At 36.2% G+C, this 22,009-nt stretch overlaps 2 protein-coding genes across 3 annotated transcripts in view; one reads left to right on the top strand and one right to left on the bottom strand.

Moving 5' to 3' along the window:
* Positions 1–3,239, bottom strand: part of col4a4 (collagen, type IV, alpha 4) — a 53,314-nt gene extending 50,075 nt beyond the window's left edge. The window contains exons 1-2 of one of the 2 annotated variants that reach the window (XM_052576303.1): positions 3,087–3,239; positions 547–700 (exon numbers count right to left, since the gene is read on the bottom strand). In XM_052576303.1, the coding sequence (XP_052432263.1) occupies positions 547–590 (44 nt within the window). In that variant the 5' untranslated portion in view covers positions 591–700; positions 3,087–3,239. The remainder of the gene's footprint in view (positions 1–546; positions 701–3,086) is intronic. The other variant, XM_052576304.1, reaches the window with a different exon arrangement.
* A 243-nt stretch (positions 3,240–3,482) lies between these two features.
* col4a3 (collagen, type IV, alpha 3) overlaps positions 3,483–22,009 on the top strand; it is a 35,302-nt gene continuing 16,775 nt past the window's right edge. Inside the window, exons 1-14 of the mRNA XM_052576307.1 lie at positions 3,483–3,592; positions 15,718–15,774; positions 19,186–19,275; positions 19,552–19,596; positions 19,686–19,730; positions 20,275–20,337; positions 20,431–20,484; positions 20,827–20,853; positions 20,969–21,043; positions 21,190–21,252; positions 21,338–21,373; positions 21,451–21,498; positions 21,662–21,736; positions 21,875–21,919. Coding sequence (XP_052432267.1) covers positions 3,512–3,592; positions 15,718–15,774; positions 19,186–19,275; positions 19,552–19,596; positions 19,686–19,730; positions 20,275–20,337; positions 20,431–20,484; positions 20,827–20,853; positions 20,969–21,043; positions 21,190–21,252; positions 21,338–21,373; positions 21,451–21,498; positions 21,662–21,736; positions 21,875–21,919 — 804 coding nt within the window. The 5' untranslated portion in view covers positions 3,483–3,511. The remainder of the gene's footprint in view (positions 3,593–15,717; positions 15,775–19,185; positions 19,276–19,551; positions 19,597–19,685; positions 19,731–20,274; positions 20,338–20,430; positions 20,485–20,826; positions 20,854–20,968; positions 21,044–21,189; positions 21,253–21,337; positions 21,374–21,450; positions 21,499–21,661; positions 21,737–21,874; positions 21,920–22,009) is intronic.

The following is a 22,009-nucleotide window of genomic DNA, read 5'->3' as shown; positions in this document are numbered from 1 at the left end:
TGTAAAACCAGTTTCACTCTGTAAGATTTCACAATACAAAATTAAGGATAAGTTAGAATATACATATTTTATAGCATTGAAAATGTATTTACTGTTATTTTTGATCAATTTAATGCATCCTTCCTGAGTAAAAGTTTTCACTTCTTACTAACAAAACCTTATGAATGGTATATGCAATTTTCTAGGATTTGTTTGATATAATTGAATTATGATGAATCCCAAAAGATGATTGGAATATTAAGACAGTGGTTCTCAATTCAATTTATTTACAGATGTATTTGAAGACGTTGCGCAACGCAAATGCTTGCATGAATGTTCTGAAGTGAGGTAAACTTCAACAGATTTCCCCTGCTCAGGGAGTAGGGAGCAATGAACACTGTGTAGGGACCATGTCAATCAGAACACAGTTCATGCACAGAGCTTGGTTTAAACAAGCTGATTATCTGAATCAGTTTTGTTAACAGAGAGAAATGCAAAATGTGCAGAGCTGGGGGGTGTGAGGACCGGTATTGAGAACTGCTGTATTAAGACAAAAGGGATACTTACAGGAGAAGGAGGCTGGTTGAAGTGATCCGGCGGGGGCGTGTCATCTCAGCTATCACTCATGTGCTACCTGTTGATAAGTATATCCACTGACACAGAATGGTGTGGTCAGTGATGTAGCTATGGTTCCTGACGTCCCCACAGACAGCTCATCCACCTGAGAGAAAAACCAAGAGATGGATGGATGGGAAATTCACTGTACAAATATATGGATAAATAATGGTATAACTGACAGTTAGGTAAAGGCAGACAGGTACAGTGCCCTCCACTATTAATGGCACCCTTATTAAATATGAGTAAAGGCGGATGTGAAAATAAATCTGCATTGTTTATCCTTTTGACCTTTCATTACAATTTTTTTTTTTTTTAAATTATAAACTTTCATTGATGTAAAACAACTAAGACTGGGGGGAAACTGCAGAGATTAGTTGAGCCTTGGGGTCAGAAAGCCTTTAAAAAAAATCACTACATGTTGTTCAGGAGGATATCAAGAAAAATTCTCTTCACTCAACCTGAAACAAATTCCGCATATTCAGTTGTCAGACACGACTGGAAGTTCAAATGGCACTAGCTTCTAAGGTCAGAAGAAACGAAAATAATAAAAGAGATTTTGAGCAGCAAACCCACCAGATGGGTTTAGTACAAACAGGGAAAAAAGTACCTCATGCCCAGGTTTAAATATACTGCTGGATCTTTAATGTTGTGGCACTGTTTTTCTGCTGGAGGTCAAATAAAACACACAAAAAATCTCAACTGGACTGTCTCTGTTAGAAATCTTATAATGGACCATGTTTGGATCTTCCTTCAGGACAATAATCCAAAACAAACATCAAACTTATTACAAAAATCGATCACTGAGCACAAAATGAAGCTTCTTCCATGGCTGCCCCAGTCCTCTGGCCTGAACTAAATGTGGTGAACTGAAGAGAAAAAGCACCAACATGGAGCAGTGAATTTGAAGGATCTGGAGAGATTCTGGATAAAGGAATGGTCTCTGATCTTTTATCACATGTTCTCCAAACTCTTCAGGCATTATAGGAGAAAACACAGAGCTGTTATCTTGGGAAAAAGACATTGCAATAATTGGGTGCCAATAATTGAACTACAGAAATAATTTCTTACACAATGAGATTTTTCACCCACTTTTAATTGTTTTACTTCAATGATAGGTTAGAATTTTGTGAATTTTTTAAATGAAAGATCAAAAGGATAAACAATGCATATTTATTTTCACAAGCGCCTTTGCTCGTATTTACCAAGGGTGCCAATATATTAGTGGAGGGCACTGTATACATGTTATAGATAGTATTTCCTGTAACTGACAATATGGTGGAGGTGGTGATGTGAGAAGAAGGGGTGAGAAAGAAAGAGATCGGTTAGATCAATACAATAGATGGAGCTAGGACAAAGTTGATCTTTCCGGATGGCTTCTTTTTCATGGCACACAAGCCAAGAATGACAAAGATTTTTAAGCGAACTCACTGACATGGACAATGGCCACGCAAACTAGACAGCATGACAGACAGGTGCATATCCAGGACATATCTTGACATTAAGTTGCACATCCAAGCCATAACATTTCTCATACTACTTTCTGACCTGATTTGATGATAAATGTTATTATTAATAACAAACGGTTATTGTTATAGGTTTGTATAATTTTTCCATATTTATCAGCTACAAATTAAATTTGTTTTGAAAACTACAGCTGATCTCTAAACTGTAAATAAAGTCAAGTACAAGAAGTGCAGCAGTAACTTCCCATCCCACTATCTATGGAAACTTACTGATGGATTTAAACATTTTGTGTCTGAAATTAATGTGGTAATCAAATTTACTCATTCAAAATAATTACTAGGCCATCTGGCGTTACTCACTTACATTTAGTTTTTTAGCATTTAATTTCAAAATTGTAAACAAACGAAAAACTTAATGCATCTTAAAGCATAATAGTAAATAAACTAAGAAAAATAAATACAAGCGAATAAAATAAACATACAATGTTTGTGCCAATTGTGGCCTATGTGCTGTCACATTTTGTGCAATCTTCGTGGGACTAGTTGAAGGAGGCTAGATAGTGGTGTTACAAATTTCTGCTCAGCCATGATACTTTCATTCAAACAAGTAGCTGACAAGCTTCTGTGGATGTTATATATCAAATAAAACCTTAGAATCGTCAGTCATTTAAAATTCATTATCAACATCACAAATCAAACTGTTGCAGGCATCAATTTCTGCTTTATTACCCCCAAACTGTTCTATTTTCACCCGCACGAATTCTGTCACCTCAGAAAGGTTGTGGTCAGGTAGGGTACAGCTACATACAGTGATTTCACCCTGTATTTAATTTCTAACTGCTGCTGCAATCCATGATATTACATTTGGCCATACGCTATTGACAATAAGCTCTTTGACGGATCGACTTAAATGAAGACGCGCATTTTAAAAACACGCCGCGAGCCAACATTTCGACGACATAGCAGGACCTTTAAATCAAACACCCAAATACAACAAGCAAACAAAAACGAAATCAAACTCCTCACCTGCTCCCGTGGTTTCCTCTGCCACCGCGGCTTTACATTAACACATAAATTACAATACCATATAGAGAAGGTACACGCCGAAAACTTTAACAGAAACGCTCGGGAGAGTGATAGCGGCTGGGGCTCTGTGGTTCATGACGTAATGGGCTGTCCAACCACAACGCAGGTACGGCCGAGTCTGACAAACACACTTCCTCGAACCCCCGCCGATTTGATATTCTTGAGGATTCATTGACAGCCCAAAAAGTTTGAATCAGTTTCTTAAGCGCAAGTTAAAGTTTTATTTCAGAGATGGTCGCAGTGCTGCAGGTGGTACCAGAGGTAGACTGGAAATCTTAACTCCAGGAAGCCTGAATAACGTTCGACTTGACATAGTTGGCGACTGGACTGGTGTGATTGTGCGCGCGTCCGGTGCAGATAAGAAGATGGATTCTTGCCTAATATTGCGAGCGACACTTTTCGGAATAATGTTGCTGGGACTTGTTACTCCGGCTCAAACTAAAGCGGTGAGTATCACAAAAGAATGTGGCTACTAAAAAAGGCATTCGTTTTAAGTTCGAATCATTTTAACGAAGAAAATAAAAAGTAGTGCAAGAATGTGGAGTGTGATGAATTATGAAACATACAATATCTTAAACATATATTTTTTTATTATTATTATGTGGGAGATTATGTATTAAAATGAAGCATATCGGCTTTCAAACAACATCCAGTAGGCTAACCGCCTGATGTTAGTCAGGCATAAGTAAATAAATTTGCGCTTAGAGAAGTTGGGATTACGTGAGATGGTTACCATAACAACAGAAAGCTGCTCTAGTGCTTTCAGTTGCGATGCATATCGGACGGGCGACACGTCAAAACTCCAACGTCAGATATAAACTTGAGTGATATCAGTTTCACTTGGCAGGTTGTATCTCAGAAAAGTAGAATATAATGGAAAAGTGATTTATGTTTTGTAATTTAATTCAAAAAAGCAAACGTTCTTATATTCTAGATTCATTGCACGCAAACTGAAATATTTCAAGAGTTTTTTTTTTTAATTATTATTATTATGATGGTTATGACAGCTTAGGATTATTCAAAATTCTGAATCTCAAAAAATTAGAATATTTTCTGAAAGATTTACAAAACAGAAATGTTCAAGATCTCCAAAGCAGGTTTAATTATGCTCTAAATACCTGGTTGATGCTCCTTTTGCATGAATTACTGCTTCAGTGCTGAGTGGCATTGAGTCGATCAGCCTGTGACACTGCTCAGGTGTTATTAAAGCCCAGGTTGCTTTGATAGTGGCCTTCAGCTCCTCTGTATTGTTTGTCAGATGTTACTTATCTTCCTCTTTACAATACCTCATAGATTCTCTGTGAGGTTCAGGTCAGGTGAGTTGGCTGGCCAATCAAGCTCAGTAATCTCATGGTCAGCAAACCACTTGGAAGTGGTTTTGGCACTCTGGGCAGGTGCTAAAGTCCTGCTGCAAAATTCAGGATCTCCATAAAGCTTGTCAGCAGATGGAAGCATGGAGTGCTCCAAAATCTCATGGTAGAAGGCTGCATTGACTTTGGACTTGATAAAACACAATGGACCAACACCAGCAGATATCACGGCACCCCAAATCATCACTGACTTCAGAAACTTCACACTGGACTTTGGATTCTGTTCCTCTCCAGTCTTCCTCCAGACTTTGATGCCCAAATGAAATGTTAAATTTACTTTCATCTGAAAAGAGAACTGTGGACCACTGAGCAACAGTCCAGTTCTTTTTCTCCTTATCCCAGGTGAAATGCTTCTGATGTTTTTTCTGGTTCAGGAGTGGCTAGGTTCTAGGAATTTATTACAGCTGTAGCCATTTTCCTGAAGACATCTGAGTGTGGTGACTCTTGATGATCTGACTCCAGCTTTAGTCCACTCTTTGTGAAGCTCTCCCAAGTTATTGAATCGTCTTTTCCTGACAATCTTCCCAAGGCCGTTGTCATCCCTGTTGCTTGTGCACCTTTTCCTACTACACTTTTTCCCTTCCAGTCAACTTTCTATGAATATATTTTGATACAGCACTCCGTGAACAGCCAGCCCTTTCATCATTGACCTTCTGTGGCTTACCCTCCTTGTGTTGTGAGGGTGTTGGTGATTGTCGTCTGAACAACTGTGAAGTTTGTTTCGCTCAAAGCCAATTCCGACCAAGTTGCCATCTGATACCATATGGTATATGGTATATGGTATATGGTATATATATATATATATATATATATATATATATATATATACAGTGCCTTGAAAAGGTTTTTGCTCTTTCCTGTTTTTATTTTTATTTTTTGCATATTTTGTCAAACTTAAAAGATTCACATCAACAAACAAATTTTTATATTACACAAAGGTAACCCAAGTAAGAACAGTTTTGAAATAATAAATTACATTTTTAAGGGAAAAAAGCTTTTCAAAGTCCAAACCTGCTTAGGCTCTATGTGAAAAAGTAATTGCCTCCTAAATCTAATAACTGGTTGTGCCCCCCTCGCAGCAGCATATGCAATCAGGTGTTTGGGTTAACTGGCAGTGAGTCTTTCACATGCTGAAGTGAAATAGCTGGGCAATTTGATGGCCGAATAATAATAGCCCACCTAAAAAAATACACAATGACCTGAAGTATAGGTCTGTTCATTTAAAGAAAGGTATTTCTATGAATTAATTAGAGAAGATTACATTTTTATAGCAGTATGTTTCAGAGAGAACTTATTAGGAGGAAGATTCTCTTCACATACTCTCAGGTCATAAAAGTTATCTGGTCTGGCTGAGATGTTGTGGTTGCCATGGTAACCAGGGGTCTGGAGCTGTTCCCATACATCCTGGCACCTAGTATGTTTAATGTGGTCTGTGATCATTTGTTGATCTAATGAATAATTGATTTGTTAAATCAAATGGAAAATTGTGTGTCTGATTGGTCCAAATGCTACATCAGTCCACAGAATAATTTGCCCAAAAGTCTTGGGAATAATCAAGATAATATCTGGCAAATATGAGACAAGCCTTTGACCCAATCCCAATTCTATTTTATTCCCCTTACCTTCCCCTTCCCCTTCCCCCACCCCTCCGCCTACCCCTTCCCCTTGTCCCTTGAAACAGAGTGTCAAGTGGTAAGGGAGAAAATATTCCCCTAAGTATTGGGACACCACTACTATGACGTCACACATCATAATTCGTCGTCTAGCTCATACAATACACACATATACTGGTGTGCATTAGAGCCTTTAATTATCGTTCTGTATTAATGAGCTGCTTACTGACACACACACATATAGGAAATCGCGCAGCTCACACATCCAGGAGAAAATAAACTTGTCAACACTGCCCCACGACTTTTATTAAATACTGTTTAAATACTGAATCACTACATTATATTTTCCAGCGACGAGAGGATACAATCGCTGTTTTTAAGTAAACTCACTCTAAAAAGATAAACGCACAGACTCGAATACACGCAACTTCCATTTCTCTTTCTCTCTCTCTTTCTCTCTCGAATAGGCAATATTTGAGAAAATGATTTAGTGATTTCTAATTATAGGGAGGATAAGCCCCCATCAATGTCTACGGCAGTTATCGCCCTGATCAGACATATGCTGTGGCACTATCATGCAGTCTGTAATAATATGACGTTGGCAAATATTAGTGGTTTTTTTGCAACATTTCTTTGAGTAAGATGACCGTTAATATGAACTCACAATTGAATATAACATAAAACAAATGATTACTTTTCGTCAAAATCTTTATTTATGTCAAAAAAGCTTACATTTATGTGTCTTTTTGTTTGCTGCAGCAGCCATGTTGCTGAGTTAATTCATACCCCTTCGTTAAAAGTGTGGTCCTGAAAAATCTTTGTTTGAAGGGCTATTTGGCCCTTTAACCTTATCCCTACCCCTCCAACCAAAAGAGAATCGATACACCCCTACCTTATCACGTGAACGCGTGAAACGGAGGGGTAGGGGAAAGAGGACGGGCTAAGGGGTAGAATTTGGATTGGGCCTTTGTGTTCTTTTTGGTCAGCAACGGCTTTTGCCTTGGAACTCTCCCATGGATGCCATTTTTGCCCAGTGTCTTTCTTATTGTTGAAACATGAACACTGACCTTAATTGAGGCAAGAGGTCTGCTGTGTTGTTTAGATGTTTTTCTGGGTTCTTTATTGACCTCCTGGATGACTCGTCGTTGAGCTCTTGGAGTAATTTTGGTAGGCCAGCCACTCCTGGGAAGGTTCACCAATGTTCCAAGTTTTCTCCTTTTGTGAATAATGGCATGGTTCGCTGAAATCCAATAGCCTTAGAAATGGCTTTATAACCCTTTCCAGACTGATACATGTCAACTATTTTGTTTTTCATCTGTTCTTGAATTTCTTTAGATCGTGCCATGATGTGTTGTTCTTTAATCATGATTCACTTTGTCAGACAGGTTCAGTGTTTCTTACTTCATACTATGCATTTTTGGTTATTGCTACAAACATACTCCAGTGACTTAAGACTGGTTTTGTGGTCCAGGGTCACATATTTAATTTTGCTAACTTTTTTTTTGTCCCCTTGCATTTCCCAGTTTCCCTCTGCTTTTCTGTCCATTCTGCCCGTTCTGGTATTAATGTTAAACTAGTTTGACAGACTTTGACCACTAATGTTTTAATCTTTCTTTCTTTGTCTGTATGTTTCAGTATTATTCAGTATTATTCTGTGAACCATCTCTCTGTCGTTGTTGGAAGCAGGACATGTTTAAGCAGGCTCTGTCTTGTCTTTGCTGTCCCTTATCCAGACCCAGCTCTATTATACACCTCTTTTTCTCTCTCTCACGCCCTCTGCCTGTCTCCTCCATCTCCATCTCACCACAGATGCGGGACATTTAAAGAGTAAGCTTTGTATTTGATTATATTCATGTAGTGAAGGTAAGCCTTTTTAGTTAAATCTGTTATTTGTACTGTGTTTTGCTTAAGATTTAGGCCACATGATTTGGGATTTCCATGTTGTGTGTCAATTATGTTGTCTCGCAGGAGAGAGTTTGTCAAAACATGACTCCAGCTAGCAGAATGTTTATGTTCAAAGTAAGACAAAGAAAGTCCAAGAGGTTTTTTTGTGGTGGGATGGAAATGCAGGGAATAAACCGGGAAATGCCAGGAATGTTATGAAGTCAATAACCTCTGCATCAGCCCTGAGGGTGAAGATATCATGGAGGAGTGAAAGAAGTGCAGCAGGAAACACAAGAATCTCGTCTCTTCTCCACTGCGAAAAATTTATCCTATATCCAGACTATGAACTGTGTGCTTTTAGTCCCTGGATTCATCTCATTGTCCAGCCTGCCTGTTGATTTAGAGTCTTTATTCATATAAAGCCAGTAGGATCCATCGTCACCCACTGGGGGATTTACAGATGCAGTATGGACCCTGCCATGTTTATTTTTCTGCGTGTTTGACCAATCAGGAGGCCTGACTGAGCTCAGCCATTCCAAGCTGCAGGAAGTCAGAGTGGCAGTAATGAATGTGCTTGATGGATGTTGGGAAGATGCTGTCGATCAGACAGTTTTCCAAACAATTTTCCATGGAGCAGAATAAAGCAGGTGACATCTTGCAGTATATAATTGAGGGAGTAAGCTGTGCTGAGACCAAAGAAACTTGGAAAGTGGTGTCTTTTGACATTAGCCTATAAGAAAACACCAACTGTAGCAACCATAAGTCTCTATATTCATACTATATTTCAACCAGATACCTTACAAAAGTTTAGGGTCAGATTTTCATGCTTTTAAAAGAAGTCTCTTATTCTCACCAAGGCTGCATTTATTTGATAAAAATGCAGTACAAACAGTTATATTGTAAAAATATTATTAGAGTTTAAAATAACTGTTTTTAGTTTAATAAATTTTCAATTGTAATTTATTCCTATGATGCAAAGCAGAGTTTTCAGCAGCCATTAATTCAGTTTCACATGGTCCTTTAGAAGTCATTCTAAAAGTGCAGCCACATTAGTAAATTTCAACTGTCTGTTTGTCTGAAAAATTAATTGATGTGAACAAGAGCGACAGGTTCACCCTAAATTGAAACTCTCAATGGATTCCTATTGGAAGGACCTGGGAAATTTCACCAAGCAGAAGTGACTCTGACTTCAACTTAAAGGGATAGTTCACCCAAAAATCACAATTATGTCATTATAATAACTCACCCTCATGTTGTTCCAAACCAGTAAGACCTCCATTTGTCTTCGGAACACAGTTTAAGATATTTTAGATTTAGTCTGAGAGCTCTCAGTCCCTCCATTGAAACTGTGTGTACGGTTTACTGTCCATGTCAAGAAAGGTAAGAAAAACATCATCAAAGTGATGTGACATCAGAGGGTCAGTTAGAATTTTTTGAAGCATCGGAAATACATTTTGGTCCAAAAATAGCAAAAACTATGACTTTATTCAGCATTGTCTTCTCTTCCGTGTCTGTTGTGAGAGAGTTCAAAACAAAGCAGTTTGTGATATCCGGTTCGCGAATGAATCATTCAATGTAACCGGATCTTTTTGAACCAGTTTACCAAATTGAACTGAATCATTTTAAACGGTTCGCGCCTCCAATAAGCATTAATCCACAAATGACTTAAGCTGTTAACTTTTTTAATGTGGCTGACACTCCCTCTGAGTTAAAACAAACCAATATCCCGGAGTAATTCATTTACTCAAACAGTACACTGACTGAACTGATGTGAAGAGAGAACTGAAGATGAACACTGAGCTGAGTGTTCATTACAACTGGGGTTCCCCAAGATTCAGTTTTGGGTCCACTCTTATTTATTCTTTCTTCTACCTCTTGGTAATATTTCTGAGAAATTTGGTATTTAGTTTTATCATAGTCTTCCAAACCCACCTCTATTTTTCCTCCATCTGTCCTCTCAGATTGTGTAACTAAGATTAAAGAATGAGTCACATCAAATCTGAAAGAGTTAGATGTGAAATCTAAGACTGAAATTCTTCTTGTTGGCTTAAAAAACAATCTGGCCAAGTCTAAATATTGGGTGTTATCTTTGATAGTACTTTGTTATACCAAGTAAGTCATTCACTCTTCATATTTCCACATACATAATATGAATTTACCTTGTCCGGCTCTCTTGGTAAAGAGCACAGCCATTCCTCTTCATGCTTTAGTCACTTCATGTATTGATTATTGTAATGCTCTGATATGGATTGCCCTCGAAGCTTCTCTATAAGCTTCAGTTAGGGCAGAATTCAGCTGCACAAATTATTTGCATATCTTTTATAACATTACTCCCATATTAGAACACTTGCATTGGCTCCTAGTTAAATATATATTGAATTTAAAATACTACTGTTTACTTACAAGGCATTCAATAATCTTGCTCCTTCATACTTATCTGACCTTCTTCATCTAACTCCTACTTGTACTCTAAGATCATCTTCTGTACTCACTCTTGTTCTCCCTCGAATTCACATAACTTTTATGAGGTTTCGAGCCTTTAGCGATGTAGCTCCTTATTTATGAAACTCGTTGCCACAGGATGTGCGAAACAGTGGAAGTCTTATTGTATATAAGACCAATATTTTGTAGGCAGGTTTTTATGTGATTGCTTGTATTAGGTCTGTTTAAGCTGTAATTTTCTGCTCAAGTAACATTTCTTATTATTATCAATATAAATTTTTTTATTGCTTAATATTTTTGTGGAAATATATATATTTCTCAAGGTTCTTTGATGATTAGTGAATTCAGAAGAACAGCATTTTTGTGAAACATAAATAAAGTACTTTGTGAGATTTTAAATTTTGAATGCCTTTGCTGTCACTTTTGATTAATTTAGACAATAAAGAATAAAGGTATTCATTTTTTAAATCAAAAGTCTTAATAACCCCAGGCTTTTGAAAGCGATCCCGTTCATATTATATCTGGAAAGTCCAGTAGAATGGATGTCTACTAAGAGACATTCAATGACTTGTGTCTCTCTTTACATTTGGTATGCATCCTGACAGCATTTCCTGATGGGTTCCCATTGTGTTGCGTTCAGTGTAAAAAAAATGGTATTACTGTCAGTCAATTTTCAAGGGCATGTAAATACACAGTAGTGTTACTGACAGTCAGCCAATGAGTTTAACTAATCTTCTGTTGATACGACAAGACATCTGGATGATGATGACTACAGGCCCTTCACGACCAGATGAACATTAACTTGATTATTTCAGACAGGTATCAGATAGATGCCAGGACATTTGCATAAACAGACAACACTACAGTGTCTGTGTTAGCCTGAGCCTGTTTGTGTGTTCTGAGAGACTTAAGAGGGTGTTTATGAATATTTCCTATTCATCGCTACACTGCTCTTAGTCTGGGCTTCGTTCAACTATTTTAAAACTAATACAAACAGTTGGCTGTGCTCACATTTCACACCTTTTTTTGTATTCTTATTTTCATTCCATTTTTTCATTTTTTTCTCTTCTCTTCTCTTCAGTTTTCCTCTCATCTGTTCACAACTCTGCTCCTCTCCTCTTTTCTCATCTTGTCACTTTCCTTATCTTTTTTTTTCCAATTCCAAGTCTCAAGTCGCACCTTGTTATTTATGTATATAAAATCATATTGGCGGGACTTTAGACTTTACTTTTTGATGATTTTACAAATGATTGACTAATGACTTTTTAATGTGAGACATGCTTTGTACAAATATTTTGAGTATGTTGGTGTGTGTGCTCTGTGTTTACCTGTCAGAACGTGACCGGACCTGAGCACACCTGCATCTGCGAACACAAATAAACTCATTCTGCAGGGCCCTTTGAAGCTCCATGAAGCCCCCAGCACATGTGCATCAGGACTTCTCAATCATCTTTAGATCTCTCAATAGGCCACATATTTCATTACTCGTGCCTCTGTCTGTATTAAAGTCTGTGTCATGTTATATCTTATCTGCAGTGTCAGCATGGTACCACCAGAACCTTTTGTGTATATATTTATGAAATGGTTCACCAGCATGTGGGTAGAAATGTGCAACGGTAGTAAGACAAAAACAGTTTATTTGTAATATAGAATCACAGTTGAATCCCTGTGATCAATGCTGATTCAGACAAGGAGTATCATTGATTTTTGCAAAGATCTCTAAGGATGCAGGGTTTGACTGTGAGGTCAAAGAAAAAAGTGTTTGAAAACTGAATTCACCCAAGAGTTCACCCAAAAATGAAAATTCTGTCATCATTCTGACACCCAAACTTTTACTGGAACCCACTGACTTGCATAGTATGGGAAAAAAAATACTCTGGAAGCAAATGGGGATGAGTAACTGCTTTGTTACCCATATTCTTCAAAATATCTTATTTTGTGTCCAACAGAAGACAGAAACTCAAACGGGTTTGGAACAACCTGAGGGTGATTAATTGATGATGGAATTTACATTTTTAGGTGAACTATCCTTTTAAACATAAAGATAATTTCAACAGAGCTTTCAAGCAATGTTACAGTAACCACAAAAGTAAAATGCTAGAGCATCTATTTTTACCTCGAGTTGAATAAATACACTGAAACATCTCAAGATCAAGATCATTTAGGGTTAGGTAGTTTGACCTTTATTCTGAAACTGCAAATCTCTCTAATGATGAATTAACTACCACAGGGAAGAAAAAAATCATAAACATAAACAGTCATTCAGGTCCGTTTGACTGACGATATTTTATTGGTAATATGACCAGAAATATTTAAAACCCATCCAATTTAAGACTTTTTAAGGCTTTATATTAGGGAAACATTATTTAAGACATTTAAATACTTTTTAAGGACACATGGAAACCTTGAGTTTATGATGTTAGTAATTGATAGATTTGGCTACTTTTAGCCTTATCTTGTAGTTGGTTTTACCCTCCGCTTACATTTATGCTAATAATAATAATAATAAAAAGACTTACTAGTGTAAATGATGTCCTCTGCTGGATCATCTTCTTCTGAGGAAAATACAAAGCTTATTCCTCTCATTGCGTCTTCTTCTGAGGTAAATTCTGTCTTATTCCTCTCAGCTCGTCTTCTTTCAGAAACAGCATTAGTTGTCCAGTCCTTCCCATCTAACTACATTAACTCTAATTTGTCTTAATTAGTGTGGACATTGCGTTGCTTTCATATGGATGACTTTATCAGAGAATATTTGTTTTCAGTAAGACTTAATTTAAAAGACATGTCAAGCTTTCTATAGATATAACTCTCTGTCGAATATTCGATAAGTTTCAGTTCATTTAGTGGCGTGTTTCAAAGAGATATGCGTCAAGACTGAGACGACTGAAGGTGCACCCTGTATATTTTCTTTATTTTACAAAAGCACAATGTTTTCTTTGATATTGTGAGTGGACACAAATGAATGTATACCCTTTATATATTTAAATTATGTATTAATCTTATATGAATGTTCAAAAATGACAGAGCATTTTAAGTTATTTTCATTAAAATTGCAACTGGCATCACCGGCACCACCATCAATACCGGGAGGTTAAACATATAATTAAACAAATTAATAATACTTAATTTAAAAATAAATGAAATATTGAAAAACAACATAAAACTATTTTTGTTTGTGAAATTTTGAATTGTGAAATTTTGAATTGTGAAAGTCGGAAGACTGTATTAGTATTTTCTTGTAAAATATACTGAAACTTTTCTTTTCTTTTTATTCATACGAAGACATGCCTGATAAAAGCAGTGGAAAGTTATCGCTGTATCTCCGAAATTACCACTGACTGCATCTCACATTGCACAGATTGCTTTAGAAATGTCATTGCATCATTTGTATATTGTTAGTAATGTCACTTTTCCTAAGAGCAGTATAACAGAAATGGATGAAAAGCCTTTCTGTTCTCCCACTTTGTCTCCTGTTCACCTTCATCTCCATCTCTCTCTCTTCCTCAGGATAATGCAGGTCTGTATCTGATTCTGGTCTGTTGTGATGATATCTGTACAATGTCATTTGGTTCAGAAGTTTTTACAGAACAGCGACTACAGATCTGTCATGACTGATAACACATACACACGCACACACTCTCCCATGAGTTCATACGGGCCTATGGATGCACCCATACACACAAAACATATATAAATCACATATAACTGCACATCACATTTACAACTGAACTGAAATTAATTCCTAATTGTTAAACATTCCTGAAGTGATCCATTAAAATCCCACATCCCTTTATACATCGTTGCCCCCCTCCAGACATGTTAATTTCTGTGTGTTGTAGCGTGGGTGTTTGTCTCTCTTCTGTTAGTGTTACATGCACGGTAAAACCCAAACAACATGAACCCAAACAGATTGTCTATCATAGCCCATCTGATCGTGTGTTTTTTTTGTGTACAGACTCTCTCATTCATCAGAACTGCACATAGATGATATGCAGAATGCTAGACAGATAGATTCGGTTACAGCAAACAAGGGTTGCCCCAATGACAATGGTCTCACCAATCTGAGATCATCAGTAGACGTGTTTTGTCTTACCCTGTCTGACCTTTGTTGATATCAAATCGACAGTCTGGTCTGAAAAACAGTTTCTTCACACACTCTCACCACATTTGTCTACTAAAATGAATGGATTACAGCACAATTCTGTCACTGAAAAAATGAAACTCTTGCCATTTTTTATGATGGATTTTTAAAATGTATGATTGAAAGTCTGGGATAACGTATAAAGGCATTACCGTTCAAGATTATAAAATTATTGTGATTTTTAAATGTTTTTGAAAGTCCTTTATGCTCACCAAGGCTGCATTACCAGTAAAAACAATGATTATGTGACATTTTATTACAATTTGAAATAACTATTTTTTTTCTATTGTTTTCTGACAAAGAAATATTTCATAAGGATCAAGTGACTCTGAGGACTAAAATTCTGTTTTGCAGTCACATTAATAAATTACATTAAAAAAAATATTAGAATAGAATTTTTTTATTTTAAATAATAAAAATGTTACTGTTTATTGTATTTTTGATTAAATAAATGCAGCCTTGGTAAGCATAAGATACTTTCAAAAACAACAAAAACTCTTGAATAGTATTGTATAAAAGACATTGGTAATTTTTTTTTAAATAAATGTAAAACATTTACAAGACAATTTAGATATGACCACCATACAAAAACCCTCAGTCTGTTATTTTTATTAAAAAGCAATTCATGAGACATAATAGTGTTTGTTTATCAACTTCTGCTGTTGTCAAGGAAGCATAACTTTGCTATTCCAAAGACATAACTGTATGCATCTTTGATTTTAAATAGTGAGACGCGAGGCCATGAAACTATGCTTGTCCCTGTCATATCTTTTAATTTTGGAGTTCATCCGTAACAATGCATGTTCATGCGGAGAGCTGGTGAAACTCCTAGCATTCCTTTAAGCCATGGATTTTATGCATTTCTTGATTAGATGATTTCATTAAATTATGGGTGCCTGCTTGGGCAAATCTTGTGCCCACAGTCAATTAACTCAGAAATCCTAATGATAAGATGCTGCAAAACAAAACCACAGAGGACTAGAAATTTTTATCAATATTTGTCGCATTTTGGTGACTTTGTTTGTCTTATTGATTAAGCATGAGAATGCCTTATGGTGCTACTGTATCTGTAAATGCATTCATGCAGTCATGGTGTTATTTAACTTGTGTTTTCTTTACAGGGGTGTGTCTGCAGTGGGAAATCAGGATGCAGCTGTGAAGGAATCAAAGGACAAAAGGTAATGGAACATGCAAACATACATAAACATACATTCAATCATATTCACACACAAATAACAATGTCATGTCACAAATATATTGCTTAAATTGTGACTGCCATTACCCTTACAGTGTGTTCAAAAGTGTGAAAATATCTAGACTTCCTAAAGTTAGACATGCAGGGAAATTCAGTTTTAAATCAAATGAAATTGCTGCCCCCTTCTGGTGATCTTTACTGGTGCAGAAGCTTTCATATCTGTCACGTTGTTTTAAAGCAGCTAGAAAATCATGATGTTCATGTTCATAACGTCCTAATATCTTCACGCCTTTTATACTTACATTTAGTAGATAAGAGCTGGGCGAAATATATAGTTAGAATTTTATGGAATAGCTAAATTATTAAATTAATTCATTTATAATAATAAATTAATCTGCTGAAAATTTACTCAACTTCAGGCCATCCATAATGTAGATGAGTTTGTTTCTTCATCGGAGCAGATTTGGAGAAATTTTGTATTACATCACTTGCTCACCAATGGATTCTCTGTAGTGAATGGGTGCCGTCAGTCCAAACATCTCATAAAAACATCACAATAATTCACAAGTAATCCACACTTCAGTCCATCAATTAAAGTCTTATGAAGCTAAAAAAAGTTGCATGTTTGTAATGAACTAATTTTGTTATAAACATCAACCATAAACCATGGCCCCATAAAATACAAGTCCATTATCCATAACACTTCCTCCAGTGAAAAATGTCATCCTATGTTGTCCTCTCACATCAAAACTTATTTGTTTTGGGCTGTCTTCACTTATAAATGTTGCTTAATCTGCAAATATTTCTCTCCTGATGCAGACTAGGTGACATTTTCACTGGAGAAAGAAATCTTTTGAATAGAGGATTTGTATTTTAGCCGAAAGTGTGAAGTAAAAAACGTCTTAATGGATTTGTTTCTAACAAACATGCAACTTTTCACTTCACAAAATCTTAACTGATGGACTGGAGTCATGTGGATTACTTTTGGATTATTGTGATGTTTTTTTTATGAGCTGGTGTTTAGACTCTCATTCTGACGGCACCCATTCACTGCAGAGGATCCATGAGTGAGCAAGTGATGTAATCCTACAATTCTCCAGATCTATTGGATAAAGAAACAAACTCATCCACATTTTTGATGGCCTGAGGATGAGTACATTTTCAAAACCACCATCATTTAAAAATGAACACTTCTGTGTTTTTGTATATTCTCTTGTTACACCACACGAAATATCCGTTATTGGTTTTGTGGTTAACTTTACATCAGGAATTCAGAAGCTTGGGTCACCAGGTCCGAAACTGAGAGAGAGAAAAAAAACATATATTGTGGTAGTGGGTGGGTGGCCTCATGACTTTTCTAGGTGATGTGATAGTGTGATACGGACACCTGGGTGGCCAATGCATCTATCACTGTATCCCTAGGTAAACTATTGATGCCCAAAACTACAGAACACTTATCAGCAACATAAGTCATGCATCTGCTCCTCTGTATGTGTCCACCTGTGTGTAAAAGTCTGTGTTCTGCTTCTTTCTATACACATGTGTTTGGCATACCTGTCGTGGTATGTTCATTGCAATAAAAGCCAGGGTTATACAGGGGATAAGATAAAGTCTATTGAGCTATTTTGCAGACCTGCCTCTGTAAGAGTTTTCCGGTGTCTGTGTTGATGAAGATATTTGCAAATAATCTTGAAAAATATTCCACCTCTGTTTTTTAGACCAGGGCCATCATGCACATTTTAAATGCAGATCCTACTGTATCATAATTCATACACAGAATTAAAGACCTCTAAATTATCAACATGATACATTTTTTTTAATGAAAAATCAGTTGCATAAAATTCTCTACATGCCTTCTGTCATGTGATACTTTTGTTGATACTTTTATCAAAGAAAATGCCTTTTAGTATGTTTTTAAAAATGTCCTCCTTTAGTGGTACGGTACCAGTGTCTTAGCGTTACTGATTTTTAGAAAGTAAACTTTCTAAAGTAAACTTTTCTAAAGAATAATTATTATATTGGTATTAATATTTCTAGATGATCGCTTACCGGACTGAAGCAAGGTTTACTTGATTACCCATTCCTAATTTTTAGAAAAAGCACAAAAAACACTACTTGTAAAATTAAGCATTAAAGGGTTAGTTCTTTGGAACACAGTTTAAGATATTTTATATTTAGTCCGAGAGCTCTCAGTCCCTCCATTGAAGCTGTGTGTACGGTATACTGTCCACGTCCAGAAAGGTAAGAAAAACATCATCAAAGAAGTCCATGTGACATCAGAGGGTCAGTTAGAATTTTTTGAAGCATAGAAAATACATTTTGGTCCAAAAATAGCACAAACTACGACTTTATTAATCATTGTCTTCTTTTCCGTGTCTTCTGTGAGCAAGTTCAAAACACAACAGTGTAGTGATATCCGGTTCGCTAACGAATCATTCGATGTAACCGGATCTTCTTGAACCAGTTCACCAAATTGAACTGATGTCACATGGACTACTTTGATGATGTCTTTCTTACCTTTCTGGACATGGACAGTAGACCGTACACACAGTTTCAATGGAGGAACTGAGAGCTCTCGGACTAAATCTAAAATATCTTAAACTCTGTTCTGAAGATAAACCGAGGTTTTACGGGTTTGTAACGACATGAGGGTGAGTTATTAATTACATAATTTTGATTATTGGGTGAACTAACCCTTTAAAGGTGCAGTGAGTAAATTTTAGCGGCTTCTAGGGGTGAAGTTGCGAATTGCAACCAACGTCTCGTTCCCCGCTCACCCCTCGCTTTAGGGAAGCTACGGTGGCCGATACTGGCAAAGATGTCGTCTGTAAAGACAGCAGAGAGAAATTATATTTATTTTCAAAGGTAAATTAAGGAATTATATTTACTTGCTCTGAAAACACGGATATGTATATATTGCATTTCTGTAAATAGATCTTTGTAAATATTACACATTGCACCCTTAAAATATAATCTTCTTAAGACATTATTAGGAGATGACAAGTGACAGCTGATGAACTGAACTGAGAATGATGTATTTAACTGTATTTAACTGTTGTATTTAATTTTATACAAGTTTCTTTCAAATGAAACATGCAAATAAAAGCAATATGTGCTCTAAATCATTTCATAATATCAAACATATTTGATATATTTATGTCCTTATTTGACTGGCATTGACTTTCAGGAACTAGCATCAACTAGTCTAGACTGTATTAATCCAGGGCATTTTAAACCACAGCATTTTACTGTTTTACACAACCATTTACCCACAATATTCTTGCAACTTAATCATTAAAGTTACTAATATTGCTGATAATCCAATTTAGCCAATAAAACAACATACACTCATAAAATGTCTTAACTATTTTGTCTTTATCTGTCTTTCTCTCAGGGTGAGATGGGGATGCCTGGTTTGCCTGGTGCAAAAGGCTTTCAGGGGCATCGAGGGAAAGAAGGTCATCCTGGACCGCCCGGTGAAAATGTATGTTACACATGGCTGCTTTACAAGCTCACGATTTTTGAAAAAATATCAGAATAAAAAATGCAATATATTCTAAATTTTACACATGCTCTTGTAAAAATGCTATATAGTTTCCCTGTATTTCCTCTCCATTAGTAACACTTTCTTTTCCACAGTTGCCTTCTCTTGAAATTCCAAGAGAGGAATTTGGGACATTATTATTTCAGTATTTTTGTTGTATAGACTCTTTATTAGAGCATTGATTAAGGTTGGTAACATTTTTTTTTTATTACACAGGGAAATATTGGATTTCCAGGCAGGCCTGGACCTAAAGGTTCTAGGGTACGGAGTGTGTGAGTGTGTTAATATATTTCCTGTGACAGCTGCAGTATAACTAAACACTAGTCTCTCAATCTCATTCTCTCAATAAGGGAGTTTTTGGGACACCAGGATTCTCTGGCCCACCAGGACTACCGGTAAGCTTTGACATATTTTACAGAATATTTTTTTAAAATATTTGAGTTATTTTGCTTTTAATAACTTGCATTGGAGTATATCAGGTTTATTATTAAAACTAAAACTTAAAACCATTTTCGCAAAAAAAAAAAAAAAAAAAAAACATTTCTCATTTTCATTTAGTTTAAATTGAATTATTAAAATAACTAAAACTAAAAACACAACATGTTATAAAAACTATATAGACACACTTAAGAAAAATAAACATGACAAAAACATAAAAATATTAAATACAAATATATTTTACTATAATTGTATATCATTGATACTAAAATAACCCTAGAGTGTATATGTCTATGTTCTTTTTCTGGACACAAATCAGAGTCAAAATGGTTAAAATAGGAATTCAGATGCTACTTACTGTAAATGTCATACATTTGTTCTCATTACTTTTAAATACTTGGCATGGTGTTGTCTCATTTTTGTGACACCAACATTATCTGCTTTGACCAACATAGACCCATTTAGAGATGCTCTTGAGAACATTATGTTTTCCTCTTTCAGGGGTTCCCTGGAAAAGAGGGGCCGAGGGGGCCTCATGGTCTCCCAGGATGCAATGGAACTAAGGTAATGAACAAGTATTTTTTTTTTTTGTATAAATTGTAATTAATTGTTTAACCATATGAAAGGTCACTGTCATCACTGACTTTCTTCTTTCAGGGTGAGCCTGGTCCCCCAGGCTTAACAGGACCGATGGGAGCTCCTGGGTGTCCGGTGAGTTAAGTTAACATATATAGTGAATTATATATATATGCAATATGCAATAAACAGATTGCTGTCAATATGAAAACTTCACATCTAAACTAAACATCACACATCACATATTTTGAAACCCCAACGTAAGTGGTAAACAAAGACCGTGGTAGTATGAACCTCTCATAAAATGCCAGGGAATGATCACTAGCATGCCATAGTCATTCTATATTCATATTTTCTTTAAGGTAAGTTTAAAAATGTGGGTGTAGTGGGAAATGAAAAACACTTTTTGTGTGTGTCTGGATTTGAGCCTTGCTCTGATTTAAGCTGTCAATTTAAACGTTTTGTTGCTGTTTTCAGGGAACGCCAGGAATCCAAGGACCTAAGGTGTTTTTTATTTGATCAGCTTGAATCCTTTATGTTAATAAGCTTAATTACATATTTTTAAAAATGCACTCACATCAATGATAATGTTATGACGATAAAGAATTGTTATTTTTAGGGAGATAGCTTTTACCAGCCACCCTCTCCACAAGTGAAAGGACATTGTGGTTTACCAGGCAGAGATGGAGATAAAGTAAGAGAATTCATTATGACAATAAAGTAAAAAATGCAGATTTGAAATGAACATTTGGACAAGCACTTTAAAGCTTATATTAAATATTTTGTTGTATTCTGTGCCCGTTTTTTGACTGAGCTTTCTAATTGGTTGTGGATCTGCAGGGGTACCCGGGATTGCCAGGGATGCCAGGACCACCTGGACCAGAGGGGCCTAGAGGTTTTCCAGTAAGTCAGTGTTTTTATGTTTTATTAATGATTAACATTTCAATTATGTTGTTGCCATTTAGATTTAACTGTTTAATGCTTTTAGGGAATAGACGGATTTCCTGGACCACAAGGAGAGAAGGTTTGTTCTGTTTAGCTAAGGGTAACATGTCAGATCAGTGTAATGTGTAAATCTAAAAAACTGTTTGTAACTTATAGGGTCTAGAGGGTCGAAGCATGGTAATACCTGGACCCCAAGGTCAAAAGGTCAGTATTATCAACATTTGATCTTTTGCTTTTTCTAAAAAAAACTGTATGTGACCTACAAAAAATGTATGTGCAAGGTAATCTATTTGATTTTAGTTTTTAATAATGGTCTCTTTAATCTGATTTTATGAACTCTTAAATGTATTACTGGGCTCTGCTGTAGGGGGAGAGGGGACCACCTGGTGTACCAGGACAAAAAGGCGTAAAATTATTTGCATCAGGACCAAAAGAGCCTAAGGTAACATGCCCCTCACTTAAAAGTCATCCATTTTTCATATGTCATTTTTACGTGTTTTGCCCAATATTTACTGTTGTATACTTAATCCAAATGAATGAATTGGAGTTTTCTGAAAAGTCACCTTATTTTTGGTTTCAGGGTGACACTGGGGATCCTGGAGACATTGGATGTCCTGGCCCAGCTGTGAGTAGACAAACACAGTTTTTTTGTTTCAATTGTTAAATTGGGATTACTTTAAATGATGTTCAATCACTCACCAAGTCCAACTGCTGT

This window comes from Carassius gibelio, chromosome B15 (genome assembly GCF_023724105.1).
Source record: "Carassius gibelio isolate Cgi1373 ecotype wild population from Czech Republic chromosome B15, carGib1.2-hapl.c, whole genome shotgun sequence".
Lineage (NCBI taxonomy): Eukaryota > Metazoa > Chordata > Actinopteri > Cypriniformes > Cyprinidae > Carassius > Carassius gibelio.
Note: the sequence above shows the minus strand (reverse complement) of the source record. Positions and strands in the feature narration are given on the sequence as shown.